This window comes from Phascolarctos cinereus, unplaced genomic scaffold (genome assembly GCF_003287225.1).
Source record: "Phascolarctos cinereus isolate Bilbo 61053 unplaced genomic scaffold, phaCin_HiC Scaffold_4;HRSCAF=312, whole genome shotgun sequence".
Taxonomy (NCBI): Eukaryota; Metazoa; Chordata; class Mammalia; order Diprotodontia; family Phascolarctidae; genus Phascolarctos; species Phascolarctos cinereus.
Window position 1 is genome coordinate 11106714 of NW_027555847.1, and position 19904 is coordinate 11126617.

The 19904-nt window shown below is 51.5% G+C and overlaps 2 protein-coding genes across 4 annotated transcripts in view; one reads left to right on the plus strand and one right to left on the minus strand.

The window, feature by feature from the left end:
- Positions 1–13812, plus strand: part of IL17RB (interleukin 17 receptor B) — a 32943-nt gene extending 19131 nt beyond the window's left edge. For all 3 annotated transcript variants that reach the window (XM_020970632.2, XM_020970636.2, XM_020970633.2), the window contains one exon: positions 1201–13812. In XM_020970632.2, the coding sequence (XP_020826291.1) occupies positions 1201–1700 (500 nt within the window). In that variant the 3' untranslated portion in view covers positions 1701–13812. The remainder of the gene's footprint in view (positions 1–1200) is intronic.
- Positions 4711–17748, minus strand: ACTR8 (actin related protein 8). Its single transcript, XM_020970623.2, has 13 exons — positions 17558–17748; positions 15596–15766; positions 13908–14018; positions 12746–12850; positions 12282–12455; positions 11813–11906; positions 11301–11433; positions 10047–10200; positions 9707–9802; positions 8629–8769; positions 7215–7479; positions 6552–6715; positions 4711–5077 (listed from the first exon to the last, which is right to left on the minus strand). The coding sequence occupies exons 1-13, from the start codon at positions 17678–17680 to the stop codon at positions 4934–4936; spliced, it is 1875 nt and encodes a 624-aa protein (XP_020826282.1). The 5' UTR covers positions 17681–17748; the 3' UTR covers positions 4711–4933.
- Between the last annotated feature and the right edge of the window lie 2156 nt (positions 17749–19904).

Below are 19904 nucleotides of genomic sequence, written 5' to 3' on the forward strand. Positions count from 1 at the left end.
AACCTTGAGCTTTACCAGCTGCTCGGCCCATCTTTGGCCCGATGTGGGGACCCTTAGGCCAAGGCCCTCTTTTTGTCCAGGGTGACTCCAACCGTCCAAAATCAGCACCTCTCCCTCCAAACCCAGAATTGGCCCTTCACTGTATGCCACATCTCTCTTCACGTCCAGACCCTTAAAGGGAAGTGAGGAAGATAAAAAAAGCCATGTTTCAACTAGAACCTCAGCTTGAATTTAATTCTTCCATAAATTAAGTCAGTTAAGTTTGTTGCTATTTCAATTGGTCCAAAATAAGTTAGAATGTTACCTTATTTTAGACTCAGAAACTGGCTGGTCCTTCTGTGTGTATATATGCTAGCAAGAACAGAATACTATTTTCTTTGTGACTGACTCCCACCTAAATTCTATCCTGTCTACTAAAATTTTTCTGGAGACCTTGGCTGAAAAGCCCCTCTCACCTGATCCCAGAAGCAGCTTTTAAGTCAACATTAATGTTAGCTATCGTTGTTTTCTTCCTCATATATTTGGTGGAATCCAGGTAGAAATGGTCCTGGCCCAAGTCAGGAACCCAGCTACAATTCTCTTTTGTTTAATATGAGGCAGACTGTTGCCCAGGTGAATAAAACAACAGCTTCCGGCAACTGAATCAGAGTTCTGAGACCTGAGTTCCTCTTCTGGGGGCCCCTCAGAAGCGCCGTCAGTACAGTTCTGTTAGCAGATGACCGGATGACAATGACAAGTGCTTCACCCTCTTCCCAGGGGGTTCTGATTTTTTCTGCCCAGCCTCTATTCTGATGCTTTTCATTGCAGAGGGTTCAGGTGATGAGCATTTGTACAGTAAGAGCTCTTCAAAATGTTCTTTGTGTCCAGGCAATTGGAGGGGCAACAGCTTTGTATGTAATGATGGTCCTCACCTTTTGGGAGGTTACATGTTGACTGCTCAAGGACCTTTCAGGGTTTGCATTTATTTACAGCATCTGTTAGTTTATGAAGAATAAAGGCTGGCCCCTTAGGGGAGGAGGAGGCATGGCAGAAGGGCCGGGCTATGCCAACAGCTTACCCCAGCCTTGTGCTGCAGGTGCAGAGCCTGTGAGCCCACAAGGCCCCTGCCTGATGACAGAGGGAAGTCATCTTCCTAGCACCCTGCTAATCCGCATCCACATCTCCCAGGCAATGAGTACATTATCTGTATTCTGTTCACAGAAAAGGTCAAGAAGAGTCTTCTCCATTCGCCCACGCTCCTTCCGCCCATTAAGGTGCTCCTCGTGTACCACCCCCAAGCCTGCTTCTATCACACCGTCTGCGATTTTGCCAAGTACTTGCAGGATCACTGCAGAAGTGATGTTATCCTTGACCAGTGGCAGAAGAGGAAAATAGCAGAAATGGGCCTCGTCTTGTGGCTCACAACCCAGAAGAAGGAGGCAGACAGAATCGTGTTCCTCTTCTCCAGCCGGGCAGAGACATGTGACAGCTCCTGTAACCCCAATGCGGGCAGGCACAGAGAGAGCTCCCAAGACCTCTTCACTCTTGCATTTAACCTTTTCTGTAGCGACCTGAAAAGCCAGGCCTCCCTGGACAAGTACCTGGTTGTCTCGCTCGGAGAGGCTGCCTTGGCCGAGGACCACAGTGCTCTCAGCGTTTGCCCCGGGTACCGGCTCATGAAAGACGCCAGCCCCTTCTGTAAAGACCTCCTCACCATCTAGCCCTGGTGACCTGCTCACAGCCCTGCTAATTATCCTCAAAAGGGACCAGGAGGGACAAAGCACACTTCAGGAAGCAGAGGGGAAAAGCGTTCAAGAGCTTCTCTTGTGGCCACACAAACATTAAGTAAAACGGAGCCATTATTCAATAACACCTCGGCCTTTTGGAAGGGGAATGTGTGGTCAGCTTCGGGGGGGGGGCAGGGTGGGCGTGCTGGGAAACTGGGAGGGAGAGGAAGGCTAACATTTAGGATCAGGCTCCCGGCCACGTATTTTTAGACACAGAAACATTTGCTAAGCACGTCAAACTTCTCTCTGCTGACCCTCACAACTGAGAAATTACTATGTTTGCTCCTTTCCATAAATGTACATAAAGAGTGACTGATAAAGTCAACATAACAACACCTGCTATATGCAAAACACCATGTAATGGGAGGGAGGGAGATGAGGGAATATCATGGACTTGAAAGTCAGGCTAAGAAACCAACCAGGGGGATAATCTGCAGTTAGACAAAAATACAACATAATTCACTTGGAAGAACAAAAGGTCTAGAATCTCAAGGGAAATGATTTTTTAAAACACTAGAATAAAATTGGAAAATAAATTGGAATAAAGGGGGATTAACACTTCTAGATCTCAAATTATAGTACATAAAGGAGTAGAACAGCAGATCGGCACGACAGCCTAGACAAGGTGGAATCAGAAACAATGGGACCATAACTATGCCCCAGTTCACAATACTGAGAATATAAATTACTTGGGGGAAGAATTTCCTATCTGACAAGTACTGCTGAAAAACTAAAAAGTCATCTGAAAGTAAATGGGCTCAGATCACTGACTTCCACCATATACCACAATATGCTCAAAAGAGATAAAGAACCTTACTCTTTAGACATTAAAGTTCCCGCCATGAAAAGACTGGAAAAGAATCAGATCAGGCACCTTTCAGAGGCTATGAGAAGAGTTCTTAACTAAAAGGATAGAAATCACCACAAGAGATAAAACAGATCATTGTGAGGACATGAACATGTAAAGCTCTTGCATTGACAACTAGGAAGCTGTGATTTGGGGGAAAGAATCCTTTAAAATCAGCTATCTCTGATAGCTGACATCCAAGATATATAGGAAACTAACCCAAACACAGAGTCAAAGAAAAAGAATCAACAGTTCTCTAAAGAACTGTAACATTAACAACCACACGAAAGCCTGCTGCAAACCAGCTGTCATAAATCAAAGCCACTCTCAGGTTTCCCCCGTGCCCAGAAAACTGGCAAAAATTAACTTGAAGTTGGTCCCATCTCTCTGAAGTGCAACTGGGGACGCTGCTCAGAGTGTGACTCGAGAGTCTATCCCTGAGTGACCTGGAGATGCAGCCGCTGGGCAGAGTCTGCAGGGGTCAGAGACACAAAGTCCTGTGGACGTGGAAACATTCACCAAGACGACCAGGGAGCTCGGAAAGTGCTGAAACATGGCTATGCCCTAAGAATTCTGAGAAGCACAGGAGACTCGCACGGGCTGATACAGAGTGCAGGATGGTAAACCCGAGAAGCAACACAGAGCAACGGGGACAGAAAGCACGACAGTGACAGATGCTCCACAGCTGTCCTTCCAAGCTGGGCCCCAAAGAAGTGAGGGGCTGGTTAGATTTGTCCGGCTCTTCAGTTATTCTTTACTTCTTATATTTGGGCCTCTGGGTATGAGAGCAGGGAAGGATACATTCAGGAATGGAGATGTTTTAAAAGGATCAATAAAGCATTTTATTTTCATTTTTAACTTAAATACAAAAATACTTTTTTTTTTTAAAAAAGAGGGAAAAGAAAGCCGGGCTCCACAGTCGTAGCTGGACTTGATTCATTTGGCCAAGGAGGGGACATAATAAATAAATCAGTACTATCTTCCAGCTTTAAGCCCTCCCAGCTCTCTCCTGACTTTGGCGCCTTCCCTTTATGACCATCCCCAGTCTATCCATGCGGAGCCTGTTTGTCTGTGGTCTCTGCCAGTAGACTGGGAGCTCCCTGAGGGCAGGGGCTGTCTTTTGCCTTTCTGTATCCCTGGCACTTAGCATAGTGCCTGGCAAATAGTACAAAGTTAGTAAATGCTGACTGACTGACCGAAGTTATTTTCTGCCACGGCCACGACACTGAAGCCGCTGGATGCTAAGGAAAACGTTGCCTCGGTTTGCAGGATCCCGTCAGTCTTTCCAGAATGCTAATGCTGGCCCTTCGCAGGTCTCCAGTAGCTCCAGCGCAGTCGGTTTGCCTATGCTGCTTCTCCAAAGAGGTTCTTGGTGAGTCTCACGCTTCATACACGGCAGCGTCTTCGTCTTCTGAGCTCATTCATGACAAGATTGTCAACATGTCACTTGTACCAATCTTGTAGCCACTCGGTATTGGATGAATGAGTGAATGAAGAAAACACTGAGTGTTTACTGTGTGCCCAGCACTGTGCTAAGTGCTGGGACACAGAGAAAAATATCACAGAATCGTGGAGCAGGAAGGGGTCTTGGCAGCCGCGAGGCACAGCCCACCCCGAGCTCTCCTTAATAACACACAGGAAAAGGCCCCCCAGATCCCCAAGGAGGGCCTTCCTTTTGCCTACTCAGTCCTCCTGTGCTCAGGAGGGATGGCTTTTCTGTGGCTTCCTCCTGGAGTGGGCATCTCTGTGGTGGGGCCTCCTCCCACTCACTGAGGGAGCAGATGAACTTCGCAGAGCTTGGGCTCCCTGGACCATGCCTCTGAGAGCCCATAGCTGTAGCCAAGCCATGACAAAGCACACGGCCAGAGCTTCCGGGGCATGGCAGGATTCTGCTTCCCTTTTCTTTCACGTTAAGGATTCCCTCTACTTGTGCTCTGATTCAAGGGTGTTTGCCCTCCTCAAATTCCAGCATACAGAAGGGAGGGTTCCTGAAGCTGCCATCCTTGTGACAACGGCTGAACCCACCCTAAGTGAAGGACTCTGCCAACAGCTCTGGATTTCTGTGATTAAAGTGCAGCAAAGAACGTGGCAAGACGCTTGAGCAACACGAAGTTTATTCCAAAGTGCTCGATTGTATGTACAGTTTGCAATCCTAAAACGAACACCACTATATCCTCAACAGAAAGCTGAATTTCACAGATCTCCCAATAAAACCCAATACAAGGACCAATAAATTAGAAAAATAAATGAGATCCAAGTCTTCCATACCGCATGGGCTCAATGTCATCTGCCATGCTGAGCCGGACTTCGCCCCCGGGGCTCACCACACGAAAGCAGCTCGTTCACGCAGCATGCGGACTCCAAAGCGCTGCCATTCCCGCTGGTAGACCCACAGCTCCTGCGTGGTGTCCAGACAGGCCAGCACGGCCCCGCCCTTCCACGCAATTAAGCGTGGATCCATGTCCTGGGTGCACACAAGAGACATGCTGCAAAACCAACTGTGCATTCAGGCAAGAGCCTCAGCTCTGCTGACATTTAAAAATAATGAACCAGAGCTCGACAGGCCAGCCCACATAAGGGATGAAGTGACCTGTGAAATTAAATGTTCACCCTTCTCATCAACAATTTTTGTTCCTAATTTTGAGAACAACTGTTTTTGTCATGGCAGGCGTGGACTGAGACCCTGCCAGGAACCACAGGAAGACCTAACGAGAAGCCAACACGCTGGGCGCAGGACCACACTGCCCATCCATGGCCTGACGGTGGCTCTCCTCCCACAGTTCAGACAAGCACAGAAGGCTTTTCTCCGACACAAAGGCTGATAAGTCTGACCATCCTGTTTCTGACAAGTGTCTTCTATCCAACACTGTGGAAAGTGGGCAAGGGATACCTCATTTTAAATACTGATGGCACAGAGAACCCACCCTCCAGGGATGGATGAGTGATCCTGCGGCCAAGGAAACACCCATCAGATTCAATGGGATGCATGACTGGCCTGTGGTACCCTAACTTCAATGGCTGACTCATTCCCAAAGGAACAGGCTGAAATGACCTTCAAAATCAGAATGCAAAATGTCACTGGGCCTCAGTTTCTCCATCTGTACAATGAGGGGGCTGCACCCGCTGACATTCGCAGCCCTCTTGATCACCACCAATTCCAGCCCCTCATTTTGCAGAAGAGACCCTGATTGAGCTGTGCAGGAGAAGGGGGGAGCTCACATGTGGAAGTGCCAGGGCCACAGTTTGGGGCGGCTCATTCCCCTCCCTTCTCTCCACATCTCCCTCCATCTTCTGAATGAGAAGATCACCACTCTCACTATGCTTCCCGCTTCCAAGGGGATGTTGTGGGGATCCAATGAGGATTTGCAAATGCCCTGGGAATGACTCCCATTAAAGCCCGTCACACTCCTGTGCTGGGAGCCTCTGTGGCTGCCGCGAGCTGCTTTTACATCAGGCCTGGGACCTAAAGCCAGCTCTTATCCTTCCAACCGCACATCTCCTGGGCACTTGTCCTAAGTGGGATCTGTCAATCAGTCTACTAACACTGATGAAGCGTCTACTATGAGCCAGGCCCTGGGCTGCGCACCAAGGACACATGGGAAGTTAAGAACACTGATGAAGTGCCTACTGTGAGCCAGGCCCCGTGCTGCGCACCGAGGACACACGGGAAGGTAAGAGACGTCCCAGCCCAGAAGGAGCTTACCCTCTAATGGGGAGACACCATAGACGAAATAAGGTGGGCCCGCCTCAGAGCAACAGGAGCCTGTGAGACACTGACAGTGAGTGAGCCCCCCGTCTTTTCTGGGGATGACCAGCCAGCGGTCTTGGTGCTCGAGGTGCCTGATGCCCGCCATTGCTGCCCTCTGGAGTCGCTCTAAGGCTGATGGGGTCAGGGGAGGGATGAGGGATGCGGGATGCGCCAGCATGGCCCTCGTTACCTTCGGCCTTGTGATGACCTCCACGTTTTCGACGACTCTTCTGAAGGAAGGGGGCATTTTGTTAAGGATTCGGTGCTGCAGAAACTCCTGGGCTTTGTGGAACATCAGGCCGCCACCCACCACCAGGATGGAGCTGTACATTTTTTTTTTAGTATCATCTGAAGCTGTGAAGACAGTAATATGCCCACTCTTTCAGGCCAGGTGGCACTGGGCTGGGAGACATGAAGACCCAAGTTCGAGTCCAGCCTCAGACACTTCCTAGCTGTGTGACCCCGGGCAAGTCTCTCATCCTTTCTCTGCCTCAGTTTCCTCATTTGTAAAATGGGGATAAGAGCAGTATCTCCCTTCCAGGCTTGTTAAAGGATCCAATGGGATCCTATATATAAAGCCCTCTCAATATTAGCTATTATCATCGTGGCCCAAAAGATGACCCGCAGATACCTGGAGATTGACCGAAATGACTCCAAAGGGCTTAAAACCCACTTGGATGCAGCGAGTGGAGAAGTGTCTGATCCACTGTGGACAACAGACTGAGCCATGCTGGGCCAGAGTTGAGGGTCTCAGTGAGGGGGGCGGGTCCTTAAATGACCTTCTAGCCCATGAGGAGGCTGCCCGCGTGGTCCCAGGGCCCCATGCTGGAGGCCCACAACACGCCCTGCTTACCGCAGCAGTCGATGCTGTGCAGGATGGCCTTGTCCAAGCCCAGGGCTTTCCCTTCAAACTGGGAGACGGCGGTTTTCCTGGACATCATGGCGGTGGGCACTTCCTCAGACTCATTGCCCGCCATCAGGCAGTCGCTCTGGGACGGTCCCAACTCCACTTCCTGGGGATGGAGCCTTTCTGGCATGTCTGAAGACTGAGCCCGCAGGTCACCGTCAAATCCGCCAGGTTTGGCCATGGACTTGCGGTCAGCAGTTGCTTTGGCCGACTTAAATAAGACCGGGAGAGATGGGTGAGTGTTGCCCATTGCCCTCCAGGCTACACCTTATCAGGGCCTGACCTTGGCCTCCATCGTCCAAGGGCCAAGGGTGGGCTGAGACCAGAAGGAGATGAGCCCTCCTGGGGAGGCATTTCCCAAGAGGACTGTGGGAGACCAGGGCAGGAGGAGTGTGGGGACAGGGCTCCTCCCACAAGTCATAGGAAGGGATTTTGGGCCACACTTGTGACTCCACTGGTGCTAGGTACTCCCTCTGTGAGTTATACTCCTAGAAAGATGCCTGGGGCACAAGGCCTGAGGTGACTCGCCCGGCTTCACCCAGCCTGGGACACCAAGCAGCCCAGACAATAGGACCTGGAGTCAGGAAGACCTGAGTTCAAATCCAGCCTCAGATACCTCCTAGCTGGGTGACTCTGAGCAAGGCACTTTAATCTGTTTGCCTCAGTTTCCTCCTCAGTAAAATAGGAAACTTAATGGCAACTGCTTCATAGGGCTGCTGTGAGGATTATGAGAGATATGCTTAGCCCAGTGCCTGGCACATAGTGGGTGCTAAGCCCGTCCATCCATCCCTCCTTTCCTTCCTTTCTTCCCATTTCAGTGAGCAGAGGCCCAGGGTCCCACAATGAGTAAGAGTCTGGGGCTGATTCTGGGCCCTCTGGCAGGCCTGAGCTATCCCCTCCCCAAACAGACCACCTGGTCCTCAAACACAGCTCCTGTCTCCCTGAGCCTTCTCTTCGCCTCTGCCTTCAGCTGACTTTGCCACGGCATGCGCTGGAGGCCCATCCCCATCCTGGCCGCCTTGCTCTGAATAACATCTAGCTTACTGAGGTCTCTGCCCGGGATAGTGCAGCCCCTGGTGTAAACGAGGCTGAAGCCATGGTCTGTCCAGGGGGAGGAGGGGCGCCTAAGTCCTCCTCAGCCACAGCCATGGACACCATGCCACCACACTGTGGAGGCAGACTCTGTTTGTGGTCCTCTCAAACCTCCAGATCATCTTCAGACCACCTGCTGCCTCGCAGCCCCTTCTCCCATCCGTGTCCAGGCAGACTCACTGAGAACGTTTACAAAGATGTGGAGATGCCATCTCTCTACACCGGGGGATCCCAAGCCCCGCAGATACAGCAACCACGGTAGACTGACCTGCTCCTGCTTGCTCTGTGTGGCTAACAGGTAATGCTCGTCATGAGGGTCCTCGGGGTCCCCCTGCGATCTCTGGGGCAGCGTTGTCATCTTCTGGCCGACGATGCCAAAAGTTGCAGGGTAAAACAGAGCCATCGGAGCCTAAGTGTGAAGAAGAGAAGGAAGAGCCATGTGCTCCTGGAGCTGCTTTCTGGCCACACTGACCTGCCAGGCCCCTGGGGACTCTGCACCCCCACAGGCTGCTCCTGTTCCAGCACAATTGAACATGTCATTGTAAAACTGAGAAACAGAGAGGGCAACATCTGATGTCAGTGCAAGGGAGACTCCAGGGCTGAGGACAGCAGCTGGAGCCAAGCCTGGAGGCAGAAGGCCCTCAGTTCAAACCTGGCCCCAGATGCTTCCTACCTTTGTGACCATGGGCAAGTCACTGAAACCCAGATGCCTCAGTTTCCCCATCTATAAAATGAGGATAATCCCGGCACCTGCCTCTCGGGCTTTGAGGATCTAAGGAGGTAAGATGTGTGAATCACTTAGCAGGGTGCACAGAGCACCAGCACTATGTGTTCTCTGCTATTCATATCATGAGGCCTCAGTGAGTGTCTGGTCAAGGGGTTCTTAGCCAGGGTTCCATGGACCGCCAAGGCTCCACTGACAGATCTCAGGGGAGGGGCGCTGGGAGCTTTTCCTTTTATACATTACTGGGTTTCAACGTGACTACTTTCACTTGTAATCCTATGCATTTCATTTCATGTTTTTAAAAGCATTTTTTGGAAAAAGGCCCATAGGCTTCCTCAGATCACCACTGGTTCAGTGACACAAGATGCTAAGAGCCTGACTTTACAAATGAGGAAACTGAGGGCCAGAGCCCAGATCCATGACTCTGCTCTTCCTCTCACTACATGAGTGAGGACAGGACAGAGTTCGCTGGATGGGGTACAACAGCCCCCCTCAGGTGCCCAGGATGGCCCAGCCCCCGGGAGAAGGCCCTGCTCTGTGCCTGCCCTGAGACCGAGCTCTGAGTCCAGGTGGGGTGGCAGGTGTCCCCAGAGCCGGAGGCCACCCTCTTGGCTGATGTTACCTGTAGCTTCTCATCCCCGAGCCGAAACTGGTAAAGCAAAGCCGGGGAATCAGGGTGTCGAATCTGAAACTCGTGATCTTGGAGGCCAGAGATGTCCTAAGTTTTCAGGAAAACAGAGAACCATAACATTTGTAAAGGTGCATGAAAGGTTCCAAAACAAGGCAGGTTTTTACCTTTTCCTGCCCATTCATTATAATGCCAATCGGTCGACAGTGCTTGGGCAGGGCCCATGAAGGGCCGAGGCGTCACTTGGAGAAGCTCCGGACTGTCCCCAAGGTGCCTGATTTCTGTGGCCATCTCGGGATTTCTCTGTTCTTGGTCATCGTGACTTTGTGCCTACCTGGTCCAGATGACAAAAGGTTTCCTTGAGGTGCTGCAGGAGGAGGCAGTCCATCTTGTTTGTTAACTGGCAGTCTCTATAAGGGAACCCAGCTCGCTGCATGAGCCAGTAAAAACACCGCGAGACGTCGGATCCTCCATAAGCGAGACAAAGCCTAAAACCAAGAGAAGAAAGGGTCTGGAGGTTCCCCCGAGACAGAGACTACGCAGAACATGCTCCAATAACTTCATCGACGAGGAGGGGAGGGAGGTTACTGGGGATAACACACAAAAACAACAGACACCGTTCCTTTCCCCAGCTCGGCCCCAGAGGACTTATCGTCAGCAGTTTTCTTCGCTTAGGCCCTTGTGAAAATTCACTTGTATTCCTTGGGTCGATATCCCTTGAAGGTGACGAGGGGGGCAGAAGCAAAGGGGAAGGGAAGGGAAGGAACAGTTGCGGAACACCATGGCGAAGGCATCTCAGGAAATCAAGGCCCTCCCCTGGAGTGGAAACCAGCAGGCTCCCCAGACAGCTCCTGTGGTTAACGCCATCAGGATGAGGAGCTCGGCAGGCTCCAGGCCAGCTGCAGGGATGTCATTTAACTGCTAGGAGTAGTCATGTACTGAGCCTCCAGGGCCAAGGCGAGCCAGAAGGGAGATCACTGGCTTTGTAACTCAGGTCTAAATCCAGCTTCTCTGACAGGACATGCTTCAACATGGATCATTTTTGCTGGACTTCTGCAGTGGGCACCTCCATTCCACGCCCAGCTGGTGGGTGAGGGCTAGAGCATGGCACACTCTGTCACCATTCAAACTTCTTAGCCTGACCAAACTGAGGGGGTTGGCTCACCTTCCGACTCAGGCCTAACCAGGGGCAGCTTTGGCTCTTTCAGAGCTGACCTGGGCAAATGGAGCATGCTGGCACAGCCAATCCATGATCACTGAGTTCCACCTCCAGTGCCTCATTATGGTAGCACCTGGGTGACCTTGCACTCTCATTGAGAGGCAGCTGAGGGCAGGCTCTTCCGGGTTCCACCAAGCTAAAAGGATGTTCGGGCCAGGGCCCAGAGAGAGATTACCCATCTCTCACCAGAGAACCAAGCTAACCAAGTTCAAGAGATGAAGCGCTAAGCTCAGCACCTCACAAAGACCGTCCCTAAAGCTCGAGGAGTCAGTGAACTGGTGGAAGGATGACCTGCTCTGATGAGCCCACAGACCCCTGCAAACCAGCTTCACAAGGAAAAACATGCATGCTCACCTCCCCGGCCCTTACCGAGTGTTCCGATGGGAAACTCCATCCTCCACACAGCACACACTGGTCTTCTGGTCCCCAACATCTACAATGCACGCGCTGCCCAGGCCACTCCCAAAAGTAGCACACACAGACTCCTGATGGACCACAATACCTGCAAAGAGGGCTCACCATCAGACTTGGACCTGGCACACTACCAGAGCTCACAAGCCAGGCCCTGAGTGCTCAGTGTTGAAGGTAGATCATTGAATGAGACTGACTGTGCCCCCCAAGAAAATCCTGGGCCTTTCCATCCACTGGGCAGCCGAGGCCTGCTCCACATGTTGTCTGTTCCCTGACTTGGGGTATGAGGCCTTGAGAAGAGGGGCTGCCTCCCTCTCCTCTTGGGTCCCAGGGCTTGGTCCATACTAAGTTCTCCCTTAGATTCTTTTTTTTTGTTTAATCCCGTAAATCACCCCACACACTCCGTGAAACTGCTTTCTGCACAGACGGCCCACAAGAAGTGCTTACTGACAGACTGAAACGCCTTTTACCTGAGAAACCCATCTTCAGGAGGGTCATATTCACCACTTCCTTCACATGCTGCTTGTTGTAAATATCAGGAATTAACAAGATGCACCTGTAATACTAACAAGAAGAGACGATTCCATTCTCATCCAAAGAAAGATCAGGACGTCTCTGAATGGGGTCAGAGACAGCCCTTCCATGTTCCATGGTCACAAGTCAGGACTTTACATCTCCTATTTCTCTGCTACTTACTGGCTTTTTGTTTAGATGGAAATCAGTTGGCATGTCTTTATTTGAATAATAAGAATTTGATTACAAAACTCAAAAAATAGGTGAAGAGGAAGTGTGCGTTGGGATTAATGAAACTAAAAGAGCGTGAGCTGGCAGCTCCAGTGAGGGCAGAGGGAAAGGGGCAGGCTGGCTCCATTTGTCTGGATAACAGCTGCTCAGTACCAAGGGGAGGGCAGGCAGAATGCTCAGGGGTTCTTGACTCACCTTTAGGTCTTTCAGGGGGATTTCCAAATATTTCTGTATTACATGTGACCATATTGCTTCTAGATCTGCTAGGATGGCAGTAAGGGAGCCCCCAGGTCCAGGGTGAATATTTAACTGACCTCTGCGGATAGGCCAGTGAATATTGTAACAGTCCAGTGGATTAACATACAAAGCCTGGGGATAAAAACCAAAATCTGTCTCAGGTTTTGCTGGTTTGTACCAAAAGATCAAGGCCAGAGATTTTTGCCAACATTTACTGAGTGGTCCCATATCTGGAGTACAAAGCCAGTCTGAATGTTCAGGGACCAAAAGCGGGGTTAGGGACAGCAAGATAAACATCAGCATCAGGCCACCGAGTGAATGAGCCACAAAGAGAAAAGGAAGAGGCCTCTGCCTCTATTCCACCCTGAAACCCCAGTGCTCCCTCCCCCACTTTTTACAACAATGAGAAGAACATCACCCACCTCTTCTCCCACTAAATACTCGGGGTGATGAGAAGTGTTTGTCCACTTATTTCCAGAACAGTGATCTAGAATCGCAGGCCGCATCTGCTTGTTGTAGGATCGAGCCTGAAAGTTCCAGAAAATAACTTGAATTTATACATGAAATTCAGACCATCCTTTTCTCTCCTCTCCCATGGCCTAGGAAGGGTGGCAGTCCTGACCAAAGATCCTGGACAAGGGGGAAGAACCCCAAGCGTCCAGAAAAAAAGAGTGTTTTCTCTGCTCATAAATGTGATTTCCCCTTCCCAGGACTTTCTCATCTAAGCAGTAACTCAGCACTGATCTGAGAATAATGCTTCACTCTGCTGAGAGAGGAGATCATGTCTTTATGTGGTGCACATAATAACCACTCTTAACAGTTTCTGCAAGGGCTACATCATATTCTTTCAAAGACTCCAGTAAGACCTTTGTCCAGGCACCTGAAATTAGGGCAATGACAAGGTGGCCTTGCCAATGGAACATTCTCTTGGCCTGGTTATCTCATAAGTCAGAAACAAAGATGGGCCAGCCAGAGGAGCTCAAAGGTGCTTTGCCCCTCTAAAATCCTGGGGTTTTAAAATACTAGTGATGCCAGCTCAGGAACATAACAGGTAGCTAGCACAGGTGTGATTCCTTCTGGAGATATGCCTTTTCTGCCTTCCACAATAACACAGAGGAATGAGTAAACGTGGCTATTTTGTGCAAGCCTGCCTGGAGGGTTCACTGCCTGATGGCTGCCCACCAGCTGACGGACCTTGGTAGCCAAAGAAGACCCTCCACTAAGAATGGAGAAGCTGCAATAGAAGCTAGTAAAGAAACACCACTGGAGTCTGCTCAGGGCAGGCCCAGCAGCAATCCTCTCCCACCAATGGAGAAGGAGGTCCTACCTACCTATACCCTTCCCTGTTCCCTTTGCCCGAGCTGCCTGTCGTGTGCTGCTTCCCTCGATTAGAGTGTGAGCCCCTTGGGAGCAGGGCTTAACTTCTTGTGCTGATGGTATCCCCAGTGCATGTGGTAAATGCCTAATAAATGCCTTTCTTATTCATTCATCAGTTCATTTGCTCACTCACTCATTCACACAAGCCTCGAGGTACTGGGCACTAGGTGTGGGCAAACTAGCCACAGAAATGAGCAAATGCCTCACCTGGTCAGGGGACACCGGGATCCTTCTCGCACCGTTGGACATCTTTTTGGACCATATCGCCTGGTCCACCATTTTAAGGCCATTTTGTCTCTGCTCAGTACTTTCAGGCTTCTGGACAGAAATAAGGATGAATAAGAATAAAGAGCAAAAGAGTAAACCACTCTATAAACACATAACTGCCCGGGCAGAGACACAATCCAGAAGCAGGAGATAGGGTCAGAATATTCTGTGAGTCTTCATTTTTTTAATCGTCAAAAACACAGGAATCACGTTGTGCTGTTTGATTTATTTCTTTATTCAATTGTCAGTTAGTTCTCAAGGGTCTCCTCACCTTGCCCAGGCCGTGGGTACTCTGCCCCTGCCACATGGGTGCAGGCCCTAGTGTGGGCCCCTGACCGGCAGAGCTGGGAAGCCCTGAGCCCAGGCCTCCCCCCAGCAGGATTACAGGCGTGCAGCCCTACCCCCAACCATAGCCCTAGAATGGCTGTGCTATATGATGAATGAATGAATTCTGAGACGCTGTTTTTTAGAATGCTGAGACGGAGTTTTTGAATTGAAACTGAAAGTGATGTATGCTTCTACCGTGATCTGATTTCTGGAAGTCTCCTTTAGTAACAAGTGACTCCTTCAAAAGATAAGTTAAGAGGCTGTAAATACAAGCTCGATTTCCCTCTTGGTGAATCGTTCTTTAAGTATCTGCAGCAAAAAGTAGGAGCGGAATGACCAATTACTACATGACCCAGCTGCCTTTTCTGTTACCCATCAGCTATCACTAGATCTAACGTGAACTCCTGACTTGGAAGCACGTCAGTTACTCTGGTCCTCAGGTGATTCTGTGCAGTGCTTTTAATGACCTCGGCCTCTTCCCTCAAATCATGGCCATCTTGTTTAATGAGAATATCTGGGTAATGCCGTACGGCTACGCATCACAGATAGGAAATGGTATCTAAGGGATTAAAACGGTGGGGTCCCCCAAAGGTGTGGCGCAGTGGCCCATGGTAGCTGTGCATGGTTACAACACACCACAAGAGACTGTGCAGAAGCAGTAAGAATGGAGGCTATCCTAGAGAGGGAGGACTAGAACAGCAGCAGGCTCAGTCACCAGCAAGGGCAGGGGCTAACGGGTGGACAGCCCACAACGTCAAGAAATGTCTAGGAATTTTCGGGCCCCTGCAGGGTGGGCGACGATTCTCCAAAGAATCTGCAGGAGGACATGGACCACAGAGACCCATAGGATGGGCTGAGATCTGCCACACTGGAGAGAATGCCCACAGCAATGGGATGGAAGACCTATCGGAGGATCAAGGGCTCAACATAAAATCATTTTTAACAAATAGTCTGATCACCAAAACCACCCATAGCCACGGAAGGGATGGCTTTGGACTTGTATGAACTGAGTCAGCAGTGAAAGGGTGGAACCACCAGGGCAGCATCAGCTCTAACAAGGCAGGGCTACCACCACGGCACCTGACGGAGGTGTGATGGACTCCAGGTGTTTTTGGACATAGCCCATGGGGAATTTGTTTCTACACACTAAGCATATTTCTTATATGAGTCTGTTTTTCTTTTCTTTTTTTAAATTGAGGACAGCGGGAGAGAAGAATACTTAATGGAAAAAAAATCCACTAACTTAAATTTAAAAAACAAAACAGGGGGGTTTCTCCATGCATGCAAGGCTGAAGACTTACGGTGAGCCCTTCCCTGAGCAGCCAGCTGTCCTTGTATGTGGGCTGGCCTTGCTGCCTGTGCCTCCGTGCAATGACGTGGGGGACGCTGACCGGGAGGGTGTCTGTGGCGCGCCCCATTCTCAGCGTGCTGGAGCCTGGGTGGATCACAACGATGAAGTTGCTTTGTATTTGCTGCAATCCAAAATAGGGAGTGTGATCAGGGGAAACACAGGTGATGCTTCCCAAGCCTCAGGCCACATGGGGAAGGTGACCAGGGAGGAGGGCCTGCCAAGGAGCTGTGCCCCGTCCCTCACAGACACCTATTGCCTGTGCTTCTCTTTTCAAATCTTTCTTTGCCCACCCACCTTCGGTCACTGAGTTCACCTGGATGGAGCTGGTGCTGATGTCTGTAACGGGCATTTCAGACCCCAGTAAAAGTCCTGTTCCTGACCTTGGGCAAGCCCCTTCCCCCAGCCAAAGGCACATGAGCCAATCAGCCCGTTTACCTTAGGATCCAAAGGACAGCAGAGGAGGATGCCCTTGGGCACAGAGAACTGATTGGGGAGTCACTGCCGTCTAGGGCTTGAACCCTGCCCCAAGCCCAGAGGGCTCTCCCTGGCTTCCTTCAAGTCCCAGCTCACCCCCCCACCCCCAATCCCCCAACAGGAAATAGCTCCTCTTCATTCCAGGGCCTTTCCTCTCCTACTTGTCTCCTATCGATCCTATCTAGGGCTTGCTCAGCATATATTAACATGCGGTTCTCTCCTCATTAGACTATAAGCTCTTTGAGGGCAGGGACTGTCTGTGGCCTTTCCTTGCACACAGTAGGAGCTTAATCAATGGTAGACCCTCCGTTAGGGCAGATGTACACACAATCAATCAGTCAAGCAGAAATAATTAAATCTCTAAGACCCCCCCCCCCCAGCCTCAGTTTTGTGCCCCTGCCTCACTCAGGGTTGCCAGGGACCATCACCCTCATCTCCAAGGCACAGGGACTCACCCAGGGTCCCATTAGCTGGGGGATCTGAACCTGCCTCCCCTAGGAAGCCCAATTTGTACTTACCCAGGTCAGCAATCATTCACAAAGGGCCTACTACGTGCAAGGGAACAGGACAGGGGCATAAAGTAAAAAAGAAAGCCGTGCCTGCCCTCAGGGAGCTTATGTTCAAGTGAGGGAATAATCCCAGAAAGCAATTCCAAGAGGGAGGCGGCAGTTATCAGGAGAGCCCTGACCCAATAGGAGGAAGCTCTCAGAGTGGAGGGCCATTCCTCCTAAGGGCTGAATCCCCCAGCACCAAGGACAGTGCCAGGGAGGCCTAGCTGAATCTACTGAGTGAAGGGAGGAGTCAGTCAATGAAGAAGGAGCATGTTCCAGACATGGGACTGCCAGACAAAGGCTTGGAGATGGGACATGGAGGGACTGGATGTATGGAAGAAAGTCAGCAGTCCACACGGTGTGGGTGGGGGGTTGGGGGGCAAGGATGGGATAATTAGGCTTAATTAGCATGGAAATGACCAACTTGTGTCCCATCCCATTTCTGTCCCTGGGCCCCAGCACACAGTGGGGCTCCCTTTTAGTCCCTAGGACACAGTAGGGCTCCATTTTGGCCTCTGTAACCCCAGCACACAGTGGGGCTCCCTTTTAGTCCCTAGGACACAGTAGGGCTCCATTTTGGCCTCTGTAACCCCAGCACGCAGTGGGGCTCCACTTACGTCCTCAGAAATACGTGGCCAAGCACCCTTGCCTCCCCCCTCTCCCCGGCTCTAGGGCAGGGGCTGGGTCGGGGCCCCTGTGCTTGGTCCTGGGACGACCGCCCGCGGTCACTCAGTCAGTCCACAAGCACCATCGGGGGCTCCAGCGGAGCCCCGGGCGGGCTGCCTCGGTTTCCCCCCGGGACACCGCGGGGGTGGGCCGGGGCGCGCTCCCGGGTCTGGGTCCAGGGTCCCCCGGGCTCGTTCCCGGGGCTCCGGGGGCGGCCTCACCTCCTGCAGGGACTCGGGCACCAGCGCGGGCACGATGGGTCGCTTCACGCCGCGCTGCTCCTTCTCCTTCTCGCCGCCCTTTTCCTTCCCGTTCTCCGGGTCTCCTTTCTCCGCCTGGGTCATGGTCGCCGCCCCGCGGCAGCCCGCCGGGTCCTCAGTCAGTAGAGCAGCGGGGCGGCAGGCAGCGGGGGGGGGGGGGCTCACGGCGCAAGCGCAGACGCAGAGACCACGCAGGCGCAAGAGTAAGCGCAGGCGCAGACGCCCCTTGCGTTCCCGCTGCGGCTCCCACTTACCAGGAACCAAGATGGCCGCCTCCAGGGCGGCGTGGCGATGAGCATTATGGGACTGTGGGAGGAGTGGAGGCCAACAGGCTCAGACGTAGCAAATGGGCCAAGGATTAAAACTGAGAAAAGACCATCAGATGTGGCAATTAAGAAATCGCTGGCCACTTTACACTACTCAGTTTCAGTTGAGTTTGAACAGTTTGGATGAGAAAGGAAGAGATGGAGTGATAGCTCGGGGGGTCCAGGGAGGGTCTTTTAAGGATAGAGGCAATGGGGAAGGAACCAGTAGACAGGGATGAGTCCAAGACTAGAGAGCGCAAGGGGATGGTTGAGGATGCAGCCTTCTTGCTCAGTATGCCAGGCATGAAACAGCCCCCTGCCCTCAAGGAGTTTCCATTCATGGGACAAGGGCAGAGGTATGCTAATCAAGCAGTTATAAAGTGCTTCCTGTGTCCTGGTTCTCCTCCTGTCTGTCTTTGCCAGTCCTCCTTGAACACCCCGTACACCAAGCCTCGAACAGGTGGGTGAGTTGGGGGTGTCTACCCCAAGCATCTGAAGACTTGGCGGAACGAGCAAACCGTTCCAGCGGCCGCGAAGGGGGCTGAAGCAGGCGCTATGGAGCACGTAGAGCTTGGTCAGAGCTCAGAGACACCAAGGTCACCCACTGCACCCTGGGCCATTGCTAATTCCAGGTGGATGTCCCAAAGACACTTGAAATTCCGTATGTTCAAAACTGAAGTCATTGTCTTTCTGAATGTGCCCATTTCACCATCCTTCCAGGCTTCTAGGTTCACAGCCTGGGCATTATCCAATTGGTAGCCCAGTCTTGCCACTTGTACTTTCAAATCTCTTCCACCCAAGCTGGGCAGTGCCCTGTACCTGGAACGCCCTTCTTCCTTCCCTCTCTTGCTTTAAGATACAGCTCTTGCCACCTTCTTCTGCATGAAGTCTTTTCTGCTCGATCCCCCAATAGCTGCTGCTGTCCTCCTGCCCAAACTGCTTGTGTCTAAGTCCTTTATCTAGCTGCATCTACTACTTAATTCTCCCCACGCAGAGGGTAGGGTTCTTGCAAGGAGGGATTTGTGTGTTCCTGGTGCCCAGCACACAGTAGGAGGCACACGATGCTGGTTGATTGGGCAGGTGAGCACCTCAGTGCACTTTTCTTGTTCTCCTATCAGAGAAAGGATTTTTCTCTGTTGGCTCTCTCACCGCAGCAAGATAGAATCCTCCTAGATGGAATTGAATTCTAGCTGAGAGATGTCCAAAGATTCAACTTAATCCAAGAACATTTCTAAGTGCCTACCATGGATGCTAGGCTGGGGCTGCAGAAACAAGTCCTGACTTCTCACTAAGGGGGATAATATGCCATGTCCACTTTGCATTTGGGGCAGAGAAGGCACTATTCATTGGGAGTGGGGACGAGAGAAAGGCATTCCCTTGGGAGGCAGCATGACAGAGCCTTGGGTGAAGCTGGGGAGGCAGTGCCAGGCAGAGGGCAACCTGTGCAAAACAAGCAGTGGGCATTTATGAATTGCCTCCTGTGTGTCAGGCAACTGAAGATTGACCCCTTCCCTATCCCACCTCACCCTCCAAGAGGGATGACAAGTTAAAAGCAGAGATGCCCCTCAGGATGGGGGCTGGAGCTGAGACTTCACTGGTCTGGGGAATTCCCAAGTAAGAAACCCTTCCTTCCCCCCTCAAATCAATGTAGGTCAGCATCTTCTGTGCAGCCTTTTTATAGTTGGAAGAGTTGTCTTGAAGTTGTGACTCACCTAGTCCCATAGTTAGGGTCACAAGTCTTCTTGGCTTCGTGGGGTCCCAACAGGCCAAGGGGGAAAGTGAGGAGGAAGGGGAGGAGGGGGGGAAAGGTGAGGAAGAGGGAAGGGGAGGGGGAGGAGGGGGGCCAGTATTGCAGCAGGCAGGAGCAAAGTCACCTGAGCTGGTGGATGGAAGGTCCTGGGGAAGGAACAGCCCATGAGGCAGAGAGCCTGGGGGTACTAACCTGCAATCTGCCAGTGAAAGGTTGTCAAGAGAAGAGTCTGTCTGGGTCCTAAGGGAAATGA

Bases quoted from the DNA above. Each gene is read 5' to 3' on its own strand.
- ACTR8 (XM_020970623.2), bottom strand. From the start codon at position 17,680: ATGACCCAGGCGGAGAAAGGAGACCCGGAGAACGGGAAGGAAAAGGGC. The intron at 11,434-11,812 runs GTAAAAGGCGTT...CCCTCTTTGCAG, and splicing joins CCTGAAGATGGGTTTCTCAG to GTATTGTGGTCCATCAGGAG. The intron at 7,480-8,628 runs GTCAGTCTACCG...GTCTTATTTAAG, and splicing joins CACAGAGCAAGCAGGAGCAG to TCGGCCAAAGCAACTGCTGA.